This window comes from Peromyscus eremicus, chromosome 7, assembly GCF_949786415.1.
Source record: "Peromyscus eremicus chromosome 7, PerEre_H2_v1, whole genome shotgun sequence".
NCBI classification, from domain to species: Eukaryota; Metazoa; Chordata; class Mammalia; order Rodentia; family Cricetidae; genus Peromyscus; species Peromyscus eremicus.
The window spans coordinates 48,825,303-48,846,070 of record NC_081422.1 but is presented as its reverse complement, the minus strand read 5'-3'; the positions used below and the strand labels follow the sequence as shown (position 1 = coordinate 48,846,070).

At 39.4% G+C, this 20,768-nt stretch overlaps 1 protein-coding gene across 2 annotated transcripts in view; it reads left to right on the top strand.

The window, feature by feature from the left end:
* Dmxl2 (Dmx like 2) overlaps positions 1 to 20,768 on the top strand; it is a 129,787-nt gene that overhangs the window by 42,396 nt on the left and 66,623 nt on the right. For both annotated transcript variants that reach the window (XM_059267903.1, XM_059267902.1), the window contains exons 10-13: positions 11,027 to 11,266; positions 11,925 to 12,196; positions 12,936 to 13,632; positions 14,324 to 14,445. In XM_059267903.1, coding sequence (XP_059123886.1) covers positions 11,027 to 11,266; positions 11,925 to 12,196; positions 12,936 to 13,632; positions 14,324 to 14,445 — 1,331 coding nt within the window. The remainder of the gene's footprint in view (positions 1 to 11,026; positions 11,267 to 11,924; positions 12,197 to 12,935; positions 13,633 to 14,323; positions 14,446 to 20,768) is intronic.

Below are 20,768 nucleotides of genomic sequence, written 5' to 3'. Positions count from 1 at the left end.
GGGCATCATGTTTTCTTTTGGTCTAAAAATATATAGAAAGGCTGTAAATTTCTTACTGCATTGCTGATAGAACTGTATTTATATAAATGCAGCCCTACTTTATCAGCTGGAGGTCTGTTTGCTTTAGGGTAAAAGAAAGGGTTTCATATTTTTTTAATTTATCTATTTATTTTACATCCTGGCCACAGCCCTCCATCCTCTTTTCTCAGTCCCCATTCCAATCCCTCCCAGCAACCCCCCCCCCCCCTCCGGTCCTTTCCTCTTCCACCTCCATCCAGGAAAGAGCAGGTCTTCTATGAGTATCACGTGGCATGCCATCCCTACCTGCCCTCAGTCCACTCATGAAATCCTTGCTATTTTCCCTTCCCAGGGAGATCTGGGGTCCCCCCCCAACTCTGCTTGTTACCTAGTCTCTCTGGGGCTGTGGATTGTAGCATAGTTATCAAAAGGGTTTCATCTTTAAATGCTTGTTAAATTTACTGAGTATAAATACTTAGTAAATGCAGTTCGTAAAATCTGATCTTTAACAGTGACTACAAATGTGTACTGCCCAGTGACCTTGAAATGTGGCAGTTTTGAATCGGGGCTTGCTGTACTGTACACACTGGATTTCCTAAGACAGTATAAAAAAGAATGCAAAATTTCTTGTTTAATAATTTTATTTCAGATTGATTACTTACTGAAATTACATTTTCTCTATTTTGAGAGAAAATATATTACTAAAGTTAAATTTACCTGTTTATTTTAAATTTACATAGTTAACTAATATTTTTAATTAAAAATAGTTTTTTCATACAATATATTCTGATCATTGTTTCCCCTTTCTCATCTCTGAGGTCTTTCCCATCTCCCTGCCCACCCAACTTGATGTCTTCTTTCTCTCTCTCTTTAGAAAACAAGCATGCAAATAAAAAAACCCCACAAGCATGCTTGCACACACACATACACACATACAAAAAACCAAAACACAATCCCCCCCAAAACCAACAAAACTCCCGAACGATAAAAACTCAAAATCAGATACCATAATATACAAGCAGAAGACCAGGTAAAAAATGCCCATCCCAAGCAATATGAGACAAAACCTCTAAAATACCACTGAGTTTGTTTTGTGTTTATGCTTTCTACTGCTGGGCCTGTCCTTAAGTGTGGTTAATATACCCAATGAGACTCCATGGGAGAAAACTAATTTTTCCTTTCCAATGCTTACCAGATGAAGATAGCTTCTTGGTTAGGGATGGGAGCTGGGTCAGTGTTGGGACCTAAGTGTTAGAATTTTGATGGGGATTGCATTGAATCTGTAGATTGCTTTTGGTAGGATGGCCATTTTTACTGTATTAATCCTACTGTAGATCCATGAGCCTGGGAGATCTTTCCATCTTCTGATATCTTTTTCAATGTCTTAAAAGTTTTTACTATACAAGTCTTTCACTTGCTTGGTTAGAGCTGTTCCCCCATATTTTATTTTTCTAGTTGAGGGGAGCTATTGTGAAAGCTACTGTTCCTCTGATTTCTTTCACAGTCTGACATTTGTATATAGGATTTCTACTGATATTGTGTATTAATTTTGTATCTTGCTGCTTTGTGGAAAGTGCATCAGCTGTAGAAGTTTCCTGGCAGAGTTTTTAGGGCCTTTCATGTATAAAAAAATCCTATCATCTGCAAGTGATGGCTTCTTCCTTTCTAATCTGTGTCCCCTTCATCTCCTTTAGTCCTGTTGCTCTAGCTAAGATGTCAAGCACTGTATTGAATAGGTGTGGAGAGAGAGGACATTCCTGTCTTGTTCTGGATTTTCATGGAAATGCTTTTAGTCCCTCTCCATTTAGGTTGTGCTGTGGGCTTGCTGTATATTGCCTTTAGTATATTGAACTATATGTCCCTTGTAGTGCTAGTGTCTCCAGGACTTTTATTATGAAGAGATACTGGATTTTGTCAGAGGCCTTTTCCGAATTTAAAGAGGTGATCATGTGATTTTTCTTTCAGTATGTTTATGTGGTGGATTATATTTATTGATTTACATTTATTAATCCATCCCTGCATCTCTGGGATGAAGCCTACTTGATCATGGTGGATAACCTTTTTGATGTGTTCTTAGATTCAGTTTGCAAGTATTTTATTGAGAATTTTTGCATTCATGTTCATAAGGGAACTGTAATTCTCTTTTTTTTTTTTGTTGGGTCTTTGTATGATTTAAGTAACAGGGTGACTGTGGCCTCATAAAAAGAATTAGGCACTGTTCCTTCCATTTCTATTTTGTGGAATACTTTGAGGAGTATTGGTGTTAATTTTTCTTTGATGGTCTGGTGGGATTTTATGTTGAATTCATCTGGCCCTGGGCTTTAAAAAAAGATTTTTTTGGGGGGGCCTGAAATACTTTTAATTATTACTTCTGTTTCATTAGGGGTTTTATTTAAATGGCTTATCTGATCTTGATTTAACTTTGGTAGATCATATATATCAAGAAATGTATCCATTTTTTAAGGTTTTCTATTATGGAATAGTACAGATTTTTAATGTCCTCATGATTCTCTGGATTTTCTCAGTGTCTATTGTCATGTCCCCCTTTTTGTCTCATAATTTTTATTATTTTAGATCTTCTCTCTCCATCTTTTAGTTAATTTGGCTAAAGGATTTCTTGTATTTTTTGTTTTGTTTCTATTTTATTGATTTCAGGCCTGAGTCTGATTATTTCTTACTATCTACTGTTTTGTGGTGTTTTTACCTCTTTGTTCTAGAGCTTTCAGGTGTGCTGTTAAGTTGCTAATATGAGATATCTCTCTCTCTCTCTCTCTCTCTCTCTCTCTCTCTCTCTCTCTCTCTCTCTCTTTAAATGTAGGCACTTAGTGCTATGAACTTGCCTTTTAGAACTCCCTTCATTGTATTCCATAGGTTTGGGTATGCTGTGTTTTTATTTTCATTCAATTTTTAAAATATTTAAATTTCCTTCTTAATTTCTGTCTTGCCCAATTTTTCATTCAGTAGTGAGTTAAATTTTCATGAATTTGCTTTCTTTGTTGTTGATATCCAGCTTTAATCTGTGGTGGTCAGATAAGAGGTACTGTATTATTTCTATTTTCTTGCATTTGTTGAGACTTGCTTTGTGGCCAAGTATGTGGCCAGTTTTGGAGAATGTTCCATGAGCTAATGTGTTTGAGTGAAATATTCTGTAAATATCTGTTAGGTCCATTTGACTTATGACATTATTTAACTCCAGCATTTCTCTGTGTAGTTTTTGTCTGGACAACCTGTCTGTTTACAAGAGTGGGGTATTGAAGCCACTCACTATCAAAATGTGATTTTTAGCAGTAGTAGTGTTTCTTTTATGAACTTGAATGCCCTTATGTTTGGTGGTGCATAAATGTTTATAATTCCAATATCTTCTAGGTGGGTTTTCCCTTTGTGGTGTCCTCCCCTACCACTCTGCTTAATTTTGAAGTTTATTTTGTTAGATATTAAAATGGCTGCACCTGGTTGCTTCCTGGGTCCATTTGCTTGGAACACCTTTCCAATCCTTTTATCCTGTGGTAGTGTCTTAGTCAGGGTTTCTGTTGCTGTAAAGTGACACCATGACAACAGCAACTTTTATAAAGGAAAACAATTAATTGGGTAGCTCACATTTCAGTGATCCAGTCCATTATCATCATGGTGGGTCTTGGCAGCATGTAGGCAGACATGGTGCTGGAGAGGTAGCTGAGAGTTCTACATCTTGCATTGGCAACAGGAAATGTTTGTCTCCCTGGTGTGTGACTTGAGCATATATGAGACCTCAAAGCCTGCCTCCACAGTGACACACTTCCTCCAACAAGACCACACCTACTCCTAATAGTGCCACTCCCTTTGGGGGCCATTTTCTTTCCAACCATCATATTCTACTCCCTAGCCCCCAAAGGCTTTTAGCTATATCATAATGCAAAAGTACATTTGGTTTAACTTCAAAAGTCCTCATAGTCTCATATAACACTTTCAAACTTATTTAAAAATCCAAAGTTCAAAGTCTCTTCTGAGATTCATGCTGTCTCTTAACTGTAATCACCTGTAAAATCAAAATTAAAAAAGAAGATCACATACTTCCAACATAATGGCACAGGATGTACATTATCATTACAAGTCATAGGGGAGGAAGCATAGTGAGAAAATACTGGACCAAAGCAAGACCAGCTGGGTAAACTCCAAACTCTGCATCTCCATGTCTGATGTCAGAGCACTCATCAGACCTCCAACTCCATTCAGCTTTGTTGACTGCAACACACTTCTTTCTCTTGGACTGGTTCCACTCCCTGCTAGCAGCTTTCCTTGGCAGGTATCCCACAATTCTAGCATCTCTAACATCTTGGGTTCTCCAAGGCAATCCAGGCTTCAACTTCACAGCTTCATGAATGGCCTGCATGGACTTAGCTCCATTCCACTTCCTAATGTTCCTTTTCTCCTCAAATTATATATTTTGTAGTTTACTCTGTTTGACTTGCTCCTCTTTGTTATAAATCTTCATTAGAGTTACCACTAATAACCATACAACAGAGTCTATACTAGGCTATGTTGTTGTTTGTTTTTTCTTCTTTGGGAGGCCCGCTACCCAGCTCCCATATAAAGCACACACTGAGTCTTATTATTTATGAATGCCCAGCCTTAGCTTGGCTTATTTCTTGACAGCTTTCCTTAACTTAAATTATCCTGTCTACCTTTTGCCTCTGGGATTTTCCCATTCTCTTACTTCTGTAAATCTTACTCTTACTCTGTGGCTTGGCTTGCTGTGTAGGTGTGTGGCTGGCCCCTGGAGTCCTTCTCCTTCTCTGACTTCTTCTTTTCCCAGATTTCTCCTATTTATTCTCTCTGCCTGCCAGTCCCACCTGTTTCTCTCTCCTGCCTCACTATTGGCCATCCAGCTCTTTATTAGACCATCAGGTGTTTTAGACAGGCACAGTAACACAGCTTCACAGAGGTAAACAAATGCAACATAAACAAAAGTAACACACCTTAAAGTAATATTCCCCAACAAGGATGTTTTGAGATTTCCTCTGCCAACAGAATTAATCCAAAATTCTTCATTTTAGCCTCTGGCAGACTCTTCAGACAAGGGCAAAAATCAGCTACATTCTTCACCAAAATATCACAAGAATAATCTCTAGGCAACACACTAAAATTCTTCTCTGAAACCTCTTGATCCAGGCACCCACAGTTCAAATTACACTCAACACCACTGACCTTCATGCTCCTACTAGGATGGCCCATTAAACAGCACTTAAAGCGATCAATTGCTTCTCTAATCCACAGTCCCAAGGTCCATATTCCTTCAAACAAAAGCATGACCAGCTTATCAGAACAATACCCCAGTCCCTGATACCAACTTTTGTCTTTTAATGTTTCTACTGCTGTGAAGAGACACCATTACCATAGCAACTCTTATGAAGAAAAATAGTTAATTGGGTGGCTTACAGTTCATTATTATCATGGTGGGACATAGCAGTGTGCAGGCAGACATGGTTCTGGAGATGTAGTTTAGAGTTCTGTATCTTGCACAGGCAACAGCAAATGGTTTTTCTGACTGGGTATAGCTTGAGCCTATATGAGACCTCAAAGCCCACCTCCACAGTGACATGTTCCTCCAACAAGGCCACACCTACTCCAACAAGGCCACATCTCCTAGTAGTGCCACTCCCTGTGGGGGCCGTTTTCTTTCAGACTACCACAGGTACATCTATCCTTGATGGTAAGGTGTGTTTCTTAGATGCAGCAGAAAGATGGATCCTGTTTTATAATCCATTGTGTTAGTCTGTGTTTTTTCATTGGGATTTGAGACCCTCAGTATTGAGAGTTACCAGTGAGCAGTATTTATTGATTCCTATTTGTTGCTAAGATGTGCCCCCCCCCTCTTTTGATTTACTGATCTGAGATTATTTATTTCTTGTGTTTTCTTGGGTGAGGTAACCTCTTCAGGTTGAAGTTTTCCTTCTAGTCCTGTAGAGCTGAATTTGTAGATAGATACTGCTTAAATTTGATTTTGTTATGGAATATTTCTGTCTATTGTGATGGATAGTTTTGCTGGGTATAGTAGTCTGGGCTGGCATCTGTGAGCTCTTAGAGTTTGTAGAACATCCGTCCAGGTCCTTCTGGCTTTTAGAGTCTCCATTGAGAAGTCGGGTGTAATTCCAATGGATCTGCCTTTATATGTTACTTGGTCTTTTTTTTCCCTTGTAGCTTTTATTATTCTTTCTTTGTTCTGTACATTCATTGTTCTGGTTATTATGTATTGTTGGGAATTTCTTTTCTGTTTCTATCTATTTGGTGTTCTGTATGCCACGTGCACCTCCTACTTTAGGGGAAATTTTCTTTCGTGATTTTGTTGAAAATATTTTCTTTGCCTTTGAGCTGGACTTTTTCTTCTTCTTCTGTTCCTATTATTTATAGATTTGGTCTTTTCATAGTGTCCCAGATGTTCTTTATGGATGTTCATGACTGGATTATCTTAGATTTAACATATCTTTTACTGGGGTATCTATTTCTTCTACCTTGTCTTCAATGCCTGAGACTCTCTATGTGTCTCGTGCTCTGCCAGTGAGGTTCACCTCTGAGGTTTTTGTTGGACTTCCTAAAGTTTTCATTTTTCAATTGGGGTTTCTTTAGTGACTCTGTTTCTACTTCATGAACTGTTTTCATTATTTTATTCTTTTTGTTTTGTTTTGTTTTGTTTTTTGTTTTTCGAGACAGGGTTTCTCTGTGTAGTTTTGGTGCCTGTCCTGGATCTCACTCTGTAATACCAGGCTGGCCTTGAACTCACAGAGATCCGCCTGGCTCTGCCTCCTGAGTGCTGGGATTAAAGGCGTGCGCCACCACCGCCCAGCTTTCATTATTTCATTCTACTGTTTGTGTTTTTCAGAGCTTCATTATGCTACTAAGATGTGTAAAATGATCCCTTATTAAGGGATTTATTCATATCCCATATGAATAAATCTTGAACATAATGATGATTTCTATTTTGATGTCCTTGTCTTGTTCTTCAGCTATATTGCATTTCTCAGGACTACTGTAACTCAGGGTTACTGGGTTCTGGTGGAGGCATATTGTCTTGGCTGTTCATGATTTTATTTTTTTTTTTTTTTGCAATGGTGCCTTGTCATCTGGGTTGGGATGATTGAGGTGATTCTAGGTGTTGATATCTGGTTTTGTCTTTGTTGAGTGGGTGTTCCATTATTTGCTTTCTGTTGCCCTCTCTGGATCTTAGAAAAGTGTGGTGGATGTATGTCATCTGGTAGAGAGTGCTCTGCAGGTTGGTGGGTGGCAGAGAGATAGAGAGAGGTGAGCTAGGTGAAAAGGCTGAGAGGAACTTCAGGAAAGAGCTAAGGTGGATCCATACCAAGATGCCACGTTCCCAGAGAGTTGGAAGTATGGTGGGAAGAGGAGATCCTCGAAGTAGGTTACAGTAAGGCAAAGAATATTCTGGAGAGACAGGAATGAAAGGTCTGAACCAAGAGTTGGAATCCCAGTGAATGGATTGAGGTGGGAGGAGGGTGGCCTGCAAGTAGGTTATTACCAGGCTGAGGGTGGTAACAGAGACATTGTATTGGAGGACAAAGGAGGACAGTAAAAATTGTCTACCCGAGTCCAGGTTAGATGTGGCTACTTTGTGTGTGTGCATTGGGGTTTAGGTAGGAAGTATTTCTAGGTATCGGTGCCTGACACAAAGGAAGGAAGGGTTAAAAGAGTCCACAAGAAGGGGGAAGCTGAGTTTGAAGCAAGATTCAGCTACGTTAGCTTCTAAGATGTTTAAAATTATCCTTTATGCCTACATTTCTAGTTCTTGTTTTTTTGTTTGACAAGGCTACAATGGCTGCCCCCACCTGTAGTTTTTATTTATTTTTTTAAATTTTTTACTCTTTGTTCTTTTGGCTCTTTGGGGGTCCTGCTACCCAGCTCCCAAATAAATACACACAAAGTCTTATTTATGAATACTCAGCCTTAGCTTGACTTATTTCTTGCCAGCTTTTCTTAAATTATCCTATCTTTTGCCTCTGGTCTTTTATCTTTCTCTATTTCTGTATACCTTTCTTTACTTCTTACTCTGTGGCTGCCTGTGCAACTAATTAAAAATTATAAATTATAATTATAAATTCCATCTACTTTAGAAAGCTTGGCTTTTAACTGTGTATGCTCTGGAAACCAGATGGGCTGGGATTGTATATTGCTCTATTGTGGATAAACATAGAGGTTATATGTTCCTGCAGCTATTGGGCCTTACTGTAACATATTATTTTATTTTGGTTTGCTTTTGAAACTGTATCCCACTATATAGCCCTGACTGCTGGGGGAGTCAGTTGATACCTTGAGCTGCTAGGACAGCTCTGGCAGCTGGAGCTGCAACAGGACAGCTCGGCTCTGGGAGGAAAGGTATCCTGACTGCTTGGGGGAGCCAGGCGAAACCTGGAGTTGGGGTTCGGTGGAGGATGGTCTCCCCTGCAGGATATAGCAATCCTGTTCCTCTCCTGGAGAGCTGCTGCAGCTGAGCTTTGCTCAGCCCCCACTTAAGGGGACTTCCCAGCAGAGCTCTGTTCTTCTCCGGCCCAAGATGTTGTTTCTTTTGCTTCACTCTGCTAAAGTGGAAACCCCTGCAGAAATGTAGCAATCTCCTTTGGCTCTGGTGAAAAGTTGTTACTTTTTCTGCCCCACTTTGCTCAGTTCCCTAAGAAGTCTCTGCGAGAATCTTCTGTTCAGCTCTTCCTTGCTCATTCCCCTAAGGGAATGTATCTGCAAGTTTTTTTCTGCTCAGTCCCCTAAGCAACGTCTTAGCAAGGTGTTTCTTCTCTGCACCAGCGAATGAAGATGTTCACACCCAAGACTCTTTTGAAAAAGAGATTTATTTGGGAAGGAGGAGTCCAGGAGAGTGGCTGCCTCTATGGGGGTGGGAAAGAACAGCCCATAACTGAACAGGCAGGGTAGTTTATATAGGATTTCTTAGGGGCAAAGTTTCTCCAGGGAGAATACTTTCTGTCCAGGGATTGGTTAGTTTTTTCTGCTCAGGGATTGGTTAGTTTTGTTGGTCAGGGGCAGAGATGGCCCTGATTTTAGAACCAAACTGTGTTTCTTTTGCTTGCCTTTCTTAGCTTTTTGGCTCTAATTCTAAGGCCAGGGCATATTTCTTTCACTGACTCTGATTCTAGGGACAAAGTTTGTTTCTTTGGCACTGGTTTCAGAGTCAGGGCATGTTTCTTTGGTTCTGGGTTCAGGGATAAAGTGTTTCTTTCTCTGGCTCGGGTCCCAGATCTAGGTTGTTTCTTTCACTGGTTCTGGGCTCCAGGGTCAGGGTGGGTTTCTTTAGCTGGCCCCTTTTCCCTACAGCCTAGAACTCACTATGTAGACCAGGCTGGCCTAAAACCCACAGAGACCACCCCACCCCTAGTGCTAGTATTAAAGGTGTGTGCTACATGCCTGACCCACCTACATAATATTTTAAATATAATTTTGTTAAGTCATTTGGCTTGATGCGTTATATATAGGTTGCAAATATAATTTATAGATTGACTAAATTGATTGTTAAATGTAAGTAGTTTTGTACTGTTAGGTTTTTTTTCTCTTATTTTTTTTTTCAGGAAAACATTTGAATCTGTGATACAGCCAAAAGACATTTTAAAATGTAAAATTAGTTAATATATTTCATTATTTTATGTGTAGGAGTGTTTTACCTGTATGTATATGTATGCATCATAGGCATGCTTGGTGTCCAAAGAGATCAGAAGAGGGCATTTGATCCCCTGAGACTACAGTTACAGATAGTTGTGAGCCATCATGAGGGTGCTGGGAATCAGTCTAGGTCCTCTATAAGAGCAACAAGCACTCTTAACCACTTAGCCAACTCTCCAGCCCTAGCCAATAGAATTTTCTGACAAATGTAATACTGTTTACATAGATTCATCACATGTTAATATCTTATCTTGTATTCATTTGTGTCTCTTCAACCTATATGTGTATGTATACATGTCTTTTTCTTTCTGCTGTGTGTGTGTGGTGTACATATGTGTATATATGCACATTTGCATATGTTTGGGCAAGTGTGTGTGTGTGTGTGTGTGTGTGTGTGTGTGTATGCACGCATGCATGCGTGTGTCTGTACAGAGGTCCAGAGTTGAACCTCTGTCTGGTAGTTGTCCTTACTCACTCCACCATATCCATTGAGGCAGGATTCCTTATTTGAACCCAGAGCTCACCACTATAGCTAGTCTGGCTAGGCAGCCTGTTCTGGGAGCCTGTCTTAGCACTTCTGATTCCCGGAATTTCAGGTGGGCCATCATACCCACCTGGCATTTACATGGATTATGGGGATCTGCACTCTGGTCCTCTTGCTTGCCTGATGAGCACTGTAATCACGGAACCGTTGTCCTGGTTCTTTCCTGCATCTATGTGATCTTTCCTCTCAACTTTAGGAACATTTCTGACATTCAGCAAAATTAAAGAATAGTGCAGTGAACACCTTCATAGCTGTCACTTACGTTTAACCACTATCATTTGTAATTGATTTTTCTGTTTTTGTGTGTGTGTGTGTGTGTGTGTATTTGCACACATGATCATGTGTGCATATGTGTAAGCGAGTTTTTGTCTTAATCTTTTCCAAGTGCTGCATGGAATTTTATCCTCAGGAACATCAAATATCTCATTAAGAGTAAGGAAAGTCACAACATATATCACAGCATCATTGTGATGCCTAAGAAACTATTAAGTCGTTCCATAGTTATCTCTTACAGGTCTTACAGTCCACCCCCTTATCTCAAAACCAGGATTCAGCTAAGGTTGATGTGTTGATATATTTGGTTTTGAAATTAGTACTGTAATTTAATTTCATGTACGAGTATGTCATTAGTTCTTAACAATTCCAGTCACTGTTAAATTCAGTTAAAGTTATTACAAGTCCTGGCAGAATTGTCCTGGCTGGTTGTTTGGCACCTTCTGGGTGAGCAAACCATCAGTCATGATAAGCACTTGCTGTGTTTTTGAAGAAACTGGAGCATCATATTGAGAGTTAATTTTTTTGTTTCCACAGATATTCCAAATGTCCTGGTTGGCACTTCATTTAATATTGACGATGTCAATGGGGGATTTGTAGTTCATTGGTTAAATAACAAGGAATTTCATTTTACATCATCTACGGAAATATTTATGCACCAATTACGAAAACTTTCTGAAAAACAATTAGATCATGAAAGCGATGATGCAGACAGAGAAGATGAGGAACGCTCACAGGAGGAAAGAGAGAGGGGTTTACATATGAAATTAGACCATGGTTTGTATTCTTTGTTTACTAACAATAACAACTTCTTGTGGTACCTCTTGAAGTGTGACTTCTCCCTTCTTTCTTTCTTTCTCATTTTTAGTACTGGTTGTCTCTCAGATCAGGCACTATGCTTGTTCTTAGACACACCAACTAACTCTAGCTGATGTTTTGTTTTGTTTATGGTGTGGAGTTAAACCCAGAGCCTCATGCAGGCTAGGCAAGTTCTCTGAGAGCTACTTCCTCAGCCCTTTCCATTTGATTTTGAGACACAGCATCCCTAAACTGCCAGACTGGCCCTGAGATCGAATTCCTCCCGCCTCAGCCTCCTGAGTAGATTGGGTTATAAACTTGTGCCTCCATGCTAGGCAAACTCTCTCTGTATGTATGTATGTATGTATGTATGTATGTATGTATATAGGTATTGTTATATTTCCTTGACTAATGTAGTACTTTAGAAGTCATACTGTTTTATGGGAAATATGTTTTGCTAATTTTAACAATGTGATGAAATTTTATTTATCTAAAGATAATAAATATAGTAATTTCAATTCAGACAAAATATTTTTCTGACCACAACTTGGAAAGGTTGCTTATAGTTTTATAGTTTCTAATGAATTTTTATAGTATTATTTAGTATGTGTTCTGACAGATCTCTTTTCTGATTTAGAATTATCTCTGGATAGAGAATCGGAGGCAGGCACAGGATCATCAGAACATGAAGATGGAGAAAGAGAGGGAAGTCCTAGGTGCCATCTAGGACCTAGTATCCCAGTGCCACTGCCCACGGTGCTGCTCGATCGCAAGATTGAAACGCTGCTGACAGAGTGGAATAAGAACCCTGACATGCTGTTCACGATACACCCTGTAGATGGGACCTTTCTAGTGTGGCATGTCAAGTATTTGGATGAATATAACCCTGGAATATTTAGACAAGTCCAGGTATATTTCCTCGATAAAAATATTAGTATATTTTTAAAATAACAAGATGCCATATAGACTTCACAGATTTTTCAGAATTACTAAAAAATTTAGTATTGATAAGCAAGTGAGAAGATACATATTCTTGTTTTCAAAGAGGATCAGCACTATGCATTTTATACATTTAGTTAATTCAAAGAAAATGATTATTTTTTGAAACACGTTGAGTATTTGAATTACTACTCAATGCTTTCTGAGAATTGTAATATTTTTAATGCAACTAAAGAAATTACTTTGAAAATAGGAGGTTTCAGGTCTTTTTCTTTCTTTTCTTTTTAAGAGACAGGGTTTCATGTAGCCAGGCTGGTCTTCAACTAGCTGTATAGCTGAGGATGACCTTCAGTTCCTGATCCTCCTTCCTCTACTTCTAAAGTGCTGGCATTGAAGGCATGTGCTCATCTTTAGTTTTATAAGCCAAATCAAGCTGCTTTTATGTGTTAACTTTTGTAGCTTTATTATAATATAAATACATGATGTGGTTATTTTGATATAAAAGCATAAGCAATCTATTTGAAACTTTGTTTTTTGTTTTGCATTGGGCTGTGAATAGTGATCTAATACATAAGTAGAAGAAAGGAATTAAACTATATAGAAAGCTAGGAAGCTAGGATTTGGCATTTGGAAAATAGAAGTGTGTTTGGAAAAGTATTTTTGAGAGAAGGCAAATTCCTTATAATGAATCCTATGTTTGTTTTTTCAGGTTTCTTTTTCTTCTCGGATTCCTGTTGCATTTCCCTCTGGGGATGCAAACTCTCTTAGTAAAAACATCATGATGTATGCCTGTGTAAATGGTACAAAAGATTCATACCACACCCCATTACACCAAGAGCCGATGTCTGTAGATTCTTCTCATGGGTCACAGCCACACTCCAGATCACACAGTGCAGACATGAACATTTTAGCGCCCACAGTAATGATGGTCTCTAAACACATAGATGGGTCTTTGAATCAGTGGGCAGTCACTTTTGCTGACAAGTCAGCCTTTACTACTGTTCTGACTGTATCGCACAAATTCAGATACTGCGGTCACAGATTCCACCTCAATGACTTGGCGTGCCATTCGGTTTTACCACTATTGCTGACATCCTCCCATCATAATGCTCTGTTGACTCCTGAATCAGACTGTCAGTGGGACTCGGACAGTAAATTACATAGATTGATAGATCCTATAAAACACACAAAAGAGTCATCGAAACAGCCTCTTAGAAATGCAGCAACTCGTACATTTCATGACCCAAATGCAATCTACAGTGAACTTATTCTGTGGCGTGTCGACCCCATAGGACCTTTGTCATACACTGGAGGAGTGTCAGAATTGGCTCGAATTAACTCTTTACATACCTCAGCCTTCTCTAATGTGGCATGGCTTCCAACTCTTATTCCTAGTTATTGTCTTGGTAAGTGTTTATTATTTTATTGTAAAACAAATAAAATTTAAATTATTTGTTATGAACAACATCTTTTTTTTCTTCTTTATTTTTCTTTTGAAATATCATAGCTTGCAACATGTTATACCGACCATGTTGGCCTCAGACATTGAGATCCTGCTGCCTCCCATGTGCTGATATTACCACCATGCCTGGTTCACAAAATGATTTATATTTGTCATAGTTAGGTTTTTTTTAAAGTAATTTTATTTATTTTATGTGTTCTGAGTGTTTTGCCTCCATGTATGTGTGTACACCATGTACCTGCTTGGTGCCATGAGAAGCCAGAAGAGGGTGTCAGATCCCTGGGACTGGAGGTATAGACTGTTGTGAGCTACCCTGTGGGTGCTGGGAATCAAACCCAGTCATCTGGAAGAGCAGCCAGTGCTCCTAACTGCTGAGCCAGCTCTCTGGCCCTGAGATTTTTTTTTAATAGGTTGTTAGAATGTTGGTAAGGCTTATCTTTAGAATTTTAAAGTTTTGTTTTCATATTTTTTCTACTGAATTTTTGTTAATAAGCTTATAGCCATAAATTATATCCATTTAATTATGATTCTAGATGATGGTTATACCTAGAAAGGTGTAATTGTTTGTTTCTCATACTGTAGTCATTAATAAAACACATGGCAGGCTGTAACCCGAAGACTGTCTCTCTTCTCAGGCACGTACTGCAACTCGGCAAGCGCTTGCTTTGTCGCATCGGACGGCAGACAGCTGAGGCTCTACCAAGCTGTTGTAGATGCCAGGAAGTTACTGGATGAACTCTCAGACCCAGAGGCCTCCGTAAGAATTCCAGATCTGTTTCTGAGCTAATAAGAAATTCTCTTTGTACTTTGTCTAAGCCATTGTTTGTGGTACTCGTCTTTAATCCCAGCACTCAGGAAGCAGAGGCAGGCGGATATCTGAGTCTACAGAGCAAGTTTTAGGACAGCCAGGACTGTTACACAGAGAAACCCTGTCTCTAAATACAAACAAATAAACCAAACAAAAACCATTGTTTATCAGTTAGTGTTTGGGAAATGAGAATATGTTTTTGTCTGTGTAATGACAGACAAACACAGACAGACAGACAGACAGACACACACACACACACACACACACACACACACGTCTTTTTCTTTATGTTTTAAGGTATACAAATTAAAAATTAAATGAATATGCTGCACCCCAATACATTTAACATACGAAGAAACAAATATCTCGTCATTTTCCTAAAATAATTAACTTTCTAGTTTGATTTCTTTTAAAAAAAGATTCTTAAAAACAAAGTTTTTTTTAAAAATGTGTATTTATAGGTATTTGTGTGTTTGAGTGTACATATTCCATGTGTGCAAGTGCCACAGAGGGTGTCAGATTCCCTGGAGCTGAAGTTACAGAGAGTTGTGAGCCATCCAGTTTGGTTCCTGGGAACCAAATTTGGGTCCTCTGGAAGAGCAGTGAATGCTCTTAACTGTGGTTAGAATATATTACCTCTCAATGGTGGCAGTGCCTCATTCTAGTAGTTATATAGGAGACTAGAAGTCATATATTTTACTCAGTATTTAGATTTGAACATTGAATTTTCCATTTACTGATAGAGACATATCTCTTTATAAAATACCTGTCCTAAAATGTTTCCAGTGCTGAATACCAAGTACAGGACTGAGGAGATATCTTAGTGAGTCAAAGTACTAGCCCTGTAAGCCTGACAGCCTGAGTTAGGTCCCCAGATTCCATGAGAAGCCATATGTGGAGACTCAAATCTGGAATCCCAGCATTTCTATGGTGAGATATGAGACAGACAGGAGAATCAGCTAGAAGCTTGCTTGCACAGCACAACAGCAAAAACAGAGACCTTTCCTCAAAAGCACAGTGGAAGGAGAGAACTTACTCCCTTCAAATTGTCCTCTGATCTCCATATATGCACTGTAGCATGCTTCTGGAACCGCCTCCCAAATAAATGAATGAATGAATGAATGAATGAGTAGTAAGTAAAGTTTTGGACACCAAATGCTGTTTTTGAGTGTCTGTGTACCTCTTGATGTGTAGAAGATGCAGAATAGTTATAATGTTTGCCTTTAAAAAATTTTAATTAAATTGAAAAGGAAATTATTAATAGCTAGGTGTGGTGGCACATGCTGTAATTCCAGTACTTAGGCAGTGGAGGCAGGGGGATCAGGAAGTTCAGGTGATCCTTGGCTACATAGAGAGTTCTGGGGCAACCTGAGCCACAAGAGACTCTGTCTCAAAAAAACAAAAGAGAAATTATTAACAAAAGATCAAGAGTTTAAGACAGAAGAGGAGGTATTTATTTAAGGGGCTATGCAATTGATTGCTGAAGTATGGCACTAGAAGATTTTATACCAGCAGAGAGGTCAATTAGGATGGATTTGGAAACTTCTGTTGAAGCCTGTTTTGCTTTGTTCTGGACAAATACGTAAGATTTGGAAAGATGATACTCTTTTTTTTCCCCTGAGTGAGAATTAATGTGGATATATAAATACACACATAAAATTTGCTCCAGAGATAGTGAGAAAATCATTTTGGGTATTTGTTGTAGAGAAAGTCTCAGCTGTGCTGTACCACCCTAAATCCACTTACAGTGGATGCTAAGTAGAGTCAGATATGATTAATACTTGGATGAGAAAAAGTCTACCAAATTAGCATCATAGAATTGTAGCTGGAATTGGATAGTACGTTAAAGGTCAGCTACTATAACGAGCAATTTGATTTGTTTTAGTCCAATTTATTTTGCTGTCATTTGTTGTCTGGCCACCAGTGAGGGAGTTGACTCTGATATAGATCATGCTGTCTTTGAATTAATGTTGCTATTAAGTTGAAATTCAATATGTTTCCCACAAATTGTCTTTGCTAGTCATAGTTCTACTTAGAGTCATTCTCACATTCTCGGAACAGGGAGTACCACAGATAATTGAGGATAGCTGTTTTGTAAACCTTGAGCCTTCTTTCCCCTCAGACCAAATGTGTGTGTGAGCACACTTGTGTGCCATTGGCATGTGTGCAGAGGCCAGAGGAGGGTATCAGGTGGCCTTCTCTATCACTGCCTACCTGTTTCTTTGAGGTAGGATCTTTCACTGATGTGCTGGCTGACAAGCTCCAGCAATTCTTCTTCTTCTGTCCTCCCGATTACTGATGTACTGCTGCCACACCCAGCTTTTTACGCAGGTTTGGGATCCAAAGTCAGGCTCCTGGGTTTCTGCAGCAACACTTGTGCACATGGGGCAATGTCTCTAGCTGCCCATCAGTTTCCTTTTTCTTTTTCCTTTTAGTTTTCAGGACAGGGTTTCTCTGTGTAGTCTTGGCTATCCAGGAACTTGCTCTGTAGACAAGGCTGGCCTCAAACTCACAGACATCTGCCTGCCTCTGCCTCCCAAATGCTGCCCAGCTAGTCCTATCAGTTTCTTAATTGTTTTACATTTGATCTTGGATGATATTCAGAGAAGGTTGGCATTGTAGGATGCCCGGAGTTAAGCTGTGTTACAAACCCTTCCATCAAATACTGTATTTGATGAAAGGATGTTAAAGTCTTTTAACTGTAATTGTGAGTTTGTGTATTTTTCCTTTCTATTTCTAAATTTTACCTCACGTAATTAAAAAGTCTGTTGTTTGTTTGTTTTTAGTGCATATATATCTAATTTGAAGTCAAGGTGTCAAAGATCAGCAAGCCTTCTCAGGCTTTTGGGAGGATCCTTCCTTGCTTGTCCTAGGTCCTGGTAGCTTGGGGAAGACTGCCTTCTGCTGCTGATTTTTGTCTCTACCTCCCCTCAGCAGTTCCATTTATTGCATGCCAGGAACTGCTCAACTCCTTTGAGTCTTTAGACTCCTGAGCTACTTGAGTTTCAGAGCTGCAGGATACAAGGATTCTGGGGTTTGCTTTTCTAAAACACATAGAGTACAGAGATTTGCATTTATTTCTGTCTGAACTAGTGAAACATATTCTGTAAAATTTCTGTCATTTTCTGCTTTTCCTTCTCTTCTTTTTTTTTGTAAGTTCCCCATACTACTTCCTCTACTAATCCTGAGTCAGTAACAAGAAGTTGGCATGTGCTTTCTTATTCCTCAGAATTGGACTTTTAGCCAATGCTGAGTAAAGGCCAGCTCACCACTCCCCCACATCCTACCATAACAGACACTGAAAAGATGTGAATATTTTTCTGTAGATGAAGAGGTAGATCTAGGGGCACTGAAAAATGTTGGGCAGGGAAGTGAAGTGTGATGATGTATAGTGGGTGTGCACTGGAAATAGGGTGGGAGCAAGGAGTCTGAGGCCAGCTAACCCGGGTTAAACTGACTAGAGCTAGAGGTGCAATTTGTTAGAAACCAGGAGAGAAGAACAGACTCAGTAGTTGGTTAAATGTGGACACAAGGAGATGATGCTGAGGCTTCTAATGTGGTCAAGATTCTGGTGTGGCAAGATACTTGGAAGGTATTTATGATTCAATTGAGGGACATATTGAGTGTGAGGTGACTGCAATTTTAGGTTTCTAAGTGTGGCTTAGATCATTGCTTTATAGATAATTGGAAATAAATTAGCAAGGCCTGGGGGATGTGGTGGTGCACTGTTCATCCCAGCACTTGGGAGGCAGAGGTAGATAGATCTTTGTGAGTTTAAGGTCAGCATGGTGTATATAGTGAGTTCCAAGGGAGCCAGGGCTATGAAGAGAGACCCTGTCACAATCCCCACTCCTCAAGTAGCAGTGTTCTGTATTATATAGCAGTGGATATTTGGAATTAATTATTATAAAGACATTACTGGACGTTACTAGATTGGTGCAGGCATTGGGAAATGTCCATATGTGTACCTATAATTATCAAGAAAAGATTTCTGTTCAGCCAACTGTTTATAAAGACATTTTTAAAATATTAAAAATTTTAATATTAAGTTATAATTTTATCTGAATATCAGTTATTTTAGTACCTAAAATATAAACTTTTGAATGTCTTTGACAATGATGCTAGATTTATTCATTTATCAAGTACGTAGGAGCACTTAGGGATGACTATGATTGAAAAAGAGAGGTGTCCGGGTTTGGAAATAGAATGGCTTAGTACATACTTGTGTTACTAAAAGCTTTTAGAGTAGGAACTATGTAACATGTAATTTTTCTCACTCATTAATTCATTGATTTATTAATCTACCAATATTTAATTTTCATCAGTGACCCACTATGCATAAATTAGGTCACAATGAAAGAATAGATGTGCATATTGTGCCAGATGCTAAGAGTATTAAAATGAATAGAAGCCGGGTGGTGGTGACGCACGCCTTTTTATTCCAGCACTGGCAGAGCCAGGCGGATCTCTGTGAGTTCTGAGGCCAGCCTGATCTACAGAGCGAGATCCAGGACAGGCACCAAAACTACACAGAGAAACCCTGTCTCAAAAAACCAAAAAAAAAAAAAAAAAAAAAAAAAAAAAAAGAATAGAAATAGTTTCAACCCTCAAGGTATGTCTGTGAGGCTTATAAATAGGTATATTTAGCATGTAATGACTGGCAAGAAAAGGCCATCACGGGATTTGAAGCTAAGTTGGCCTTCATTTAGGCAGCTCCTTGAATTTATTGATCTGTCCATTCTTCTACAAACGTAAGACAGAGCCTGAAGAATGGTGTACAAGGCTGCAAGTTAAGTTGCAAGCTTCAAAAATAGTGACGCAAGCTCTCATCCAATGGTCACTGTGTCAGCCCCGGTTCTGTGTGTTTCACGTACAGTTACTCATTTAATCGTTCCAACAAGCCCAACAGGAAAGTAACACTGTCATTCACACTTTAGAACTGAGGAGACGGAAGTGTTGGATGGCCCCTTTTCCTCTGGAAACTCCAAATAGAATCCCTTTCCTCACCTCCATGAGCTTTTAGAGGTCATCTGCGTGCGTTTCTTGGCTTCTGACCTCTTTTCTCCATCTTGGAAGTCTGTCAGTCTGAGTTGTCTCCCCTTGTTCCATCTCCTTCTCGAAATCTGCCTCTCCAGCTCCCTCAGTAAGACCTAGAGACTGCAGTGGCCTGCAGGAGTGATCTAGGGTGATCTCCCCATCTCCAATCTTGAAGCTGTTTTCACCTGCAGAAGTCTCTTCATGTAATAATGTATTGGCAGAGAGGAATTAGGATGTGTGCAACCTTGAGGGTAAGGGGCCTGTTATCCTGATTATCACGGGGGCTAATCGCACTGTTAAAACAGGATGTGAAAAGTAACTGAAGTACTGTTAGATTTTAAAGTTTTAAGCTGACAAAGGAAATTGTGAGACAAGTCTCACATAGCCAAGACTGACCGTGAACTACTGCTCCTTTCGCCTCTACACCCGCTCCCCCAACTGCTGGAATTATAGGCATGTGTCACCACAGCTTGCTTATGCTAAACATTTAAGAAAAGTTTCATTATGTTTATAAAAAGCTGCCACTTTTTTTGCTCTTTAAAAATTTTTTTAACTGAAAATAGATTTTAAATAGAATATATTCTATGTTTTCCCGTCTCTCAGTTCCTCCCAGACCTTCCCTACTTCCCCACCCACCCAAATCCACATGTTTCTTTCTCTTATTAGTATACAAACAGACATCTAACACATAATAAGAACAAACAAATAAGGATAGGTCAAAACAAACAGAAGGAAAGAGCCAAAGAAAAAGTGTAAGAAACACATAGATGCAGGGATACACATATTCACACAAAAATGCCATTAAGACAAAACTGGAAACCATAATATGTATGCAGAGGGACTTGTAAGGTTAAAAAAAATCCCTGAGATAAAGAACTTCCAGAAGTATTACCGAGTTTGTTTTGTGTTGTCCATCTACTGCTGGGCATGAGGCCTGGCCCTGAGAGTGGTTTGTATCCCCTGTGAAACTTGGAAAAAACTAGTTTTTCCTTTGTGAGCAGTTATTCATTAGAGATGGCTTCTGGGTTAGGGATGTGGGCTTGTGTCCATTTCCCATCTCATTGCTGGAACCTCATCATGCCCAGACCTGTGTAGGCCCTGAGCACACTTCCACAGTCTCTGTGAGTTCATATGAGCATCGTTCCTGTTGTGTTTAGAAGGCCTGGTTTCCTTGGTGTCCTCCATCCCCTCTGGCTCTTATAGTCTTTCTGCCTTGTCTTCTGCAGAATTCCCTG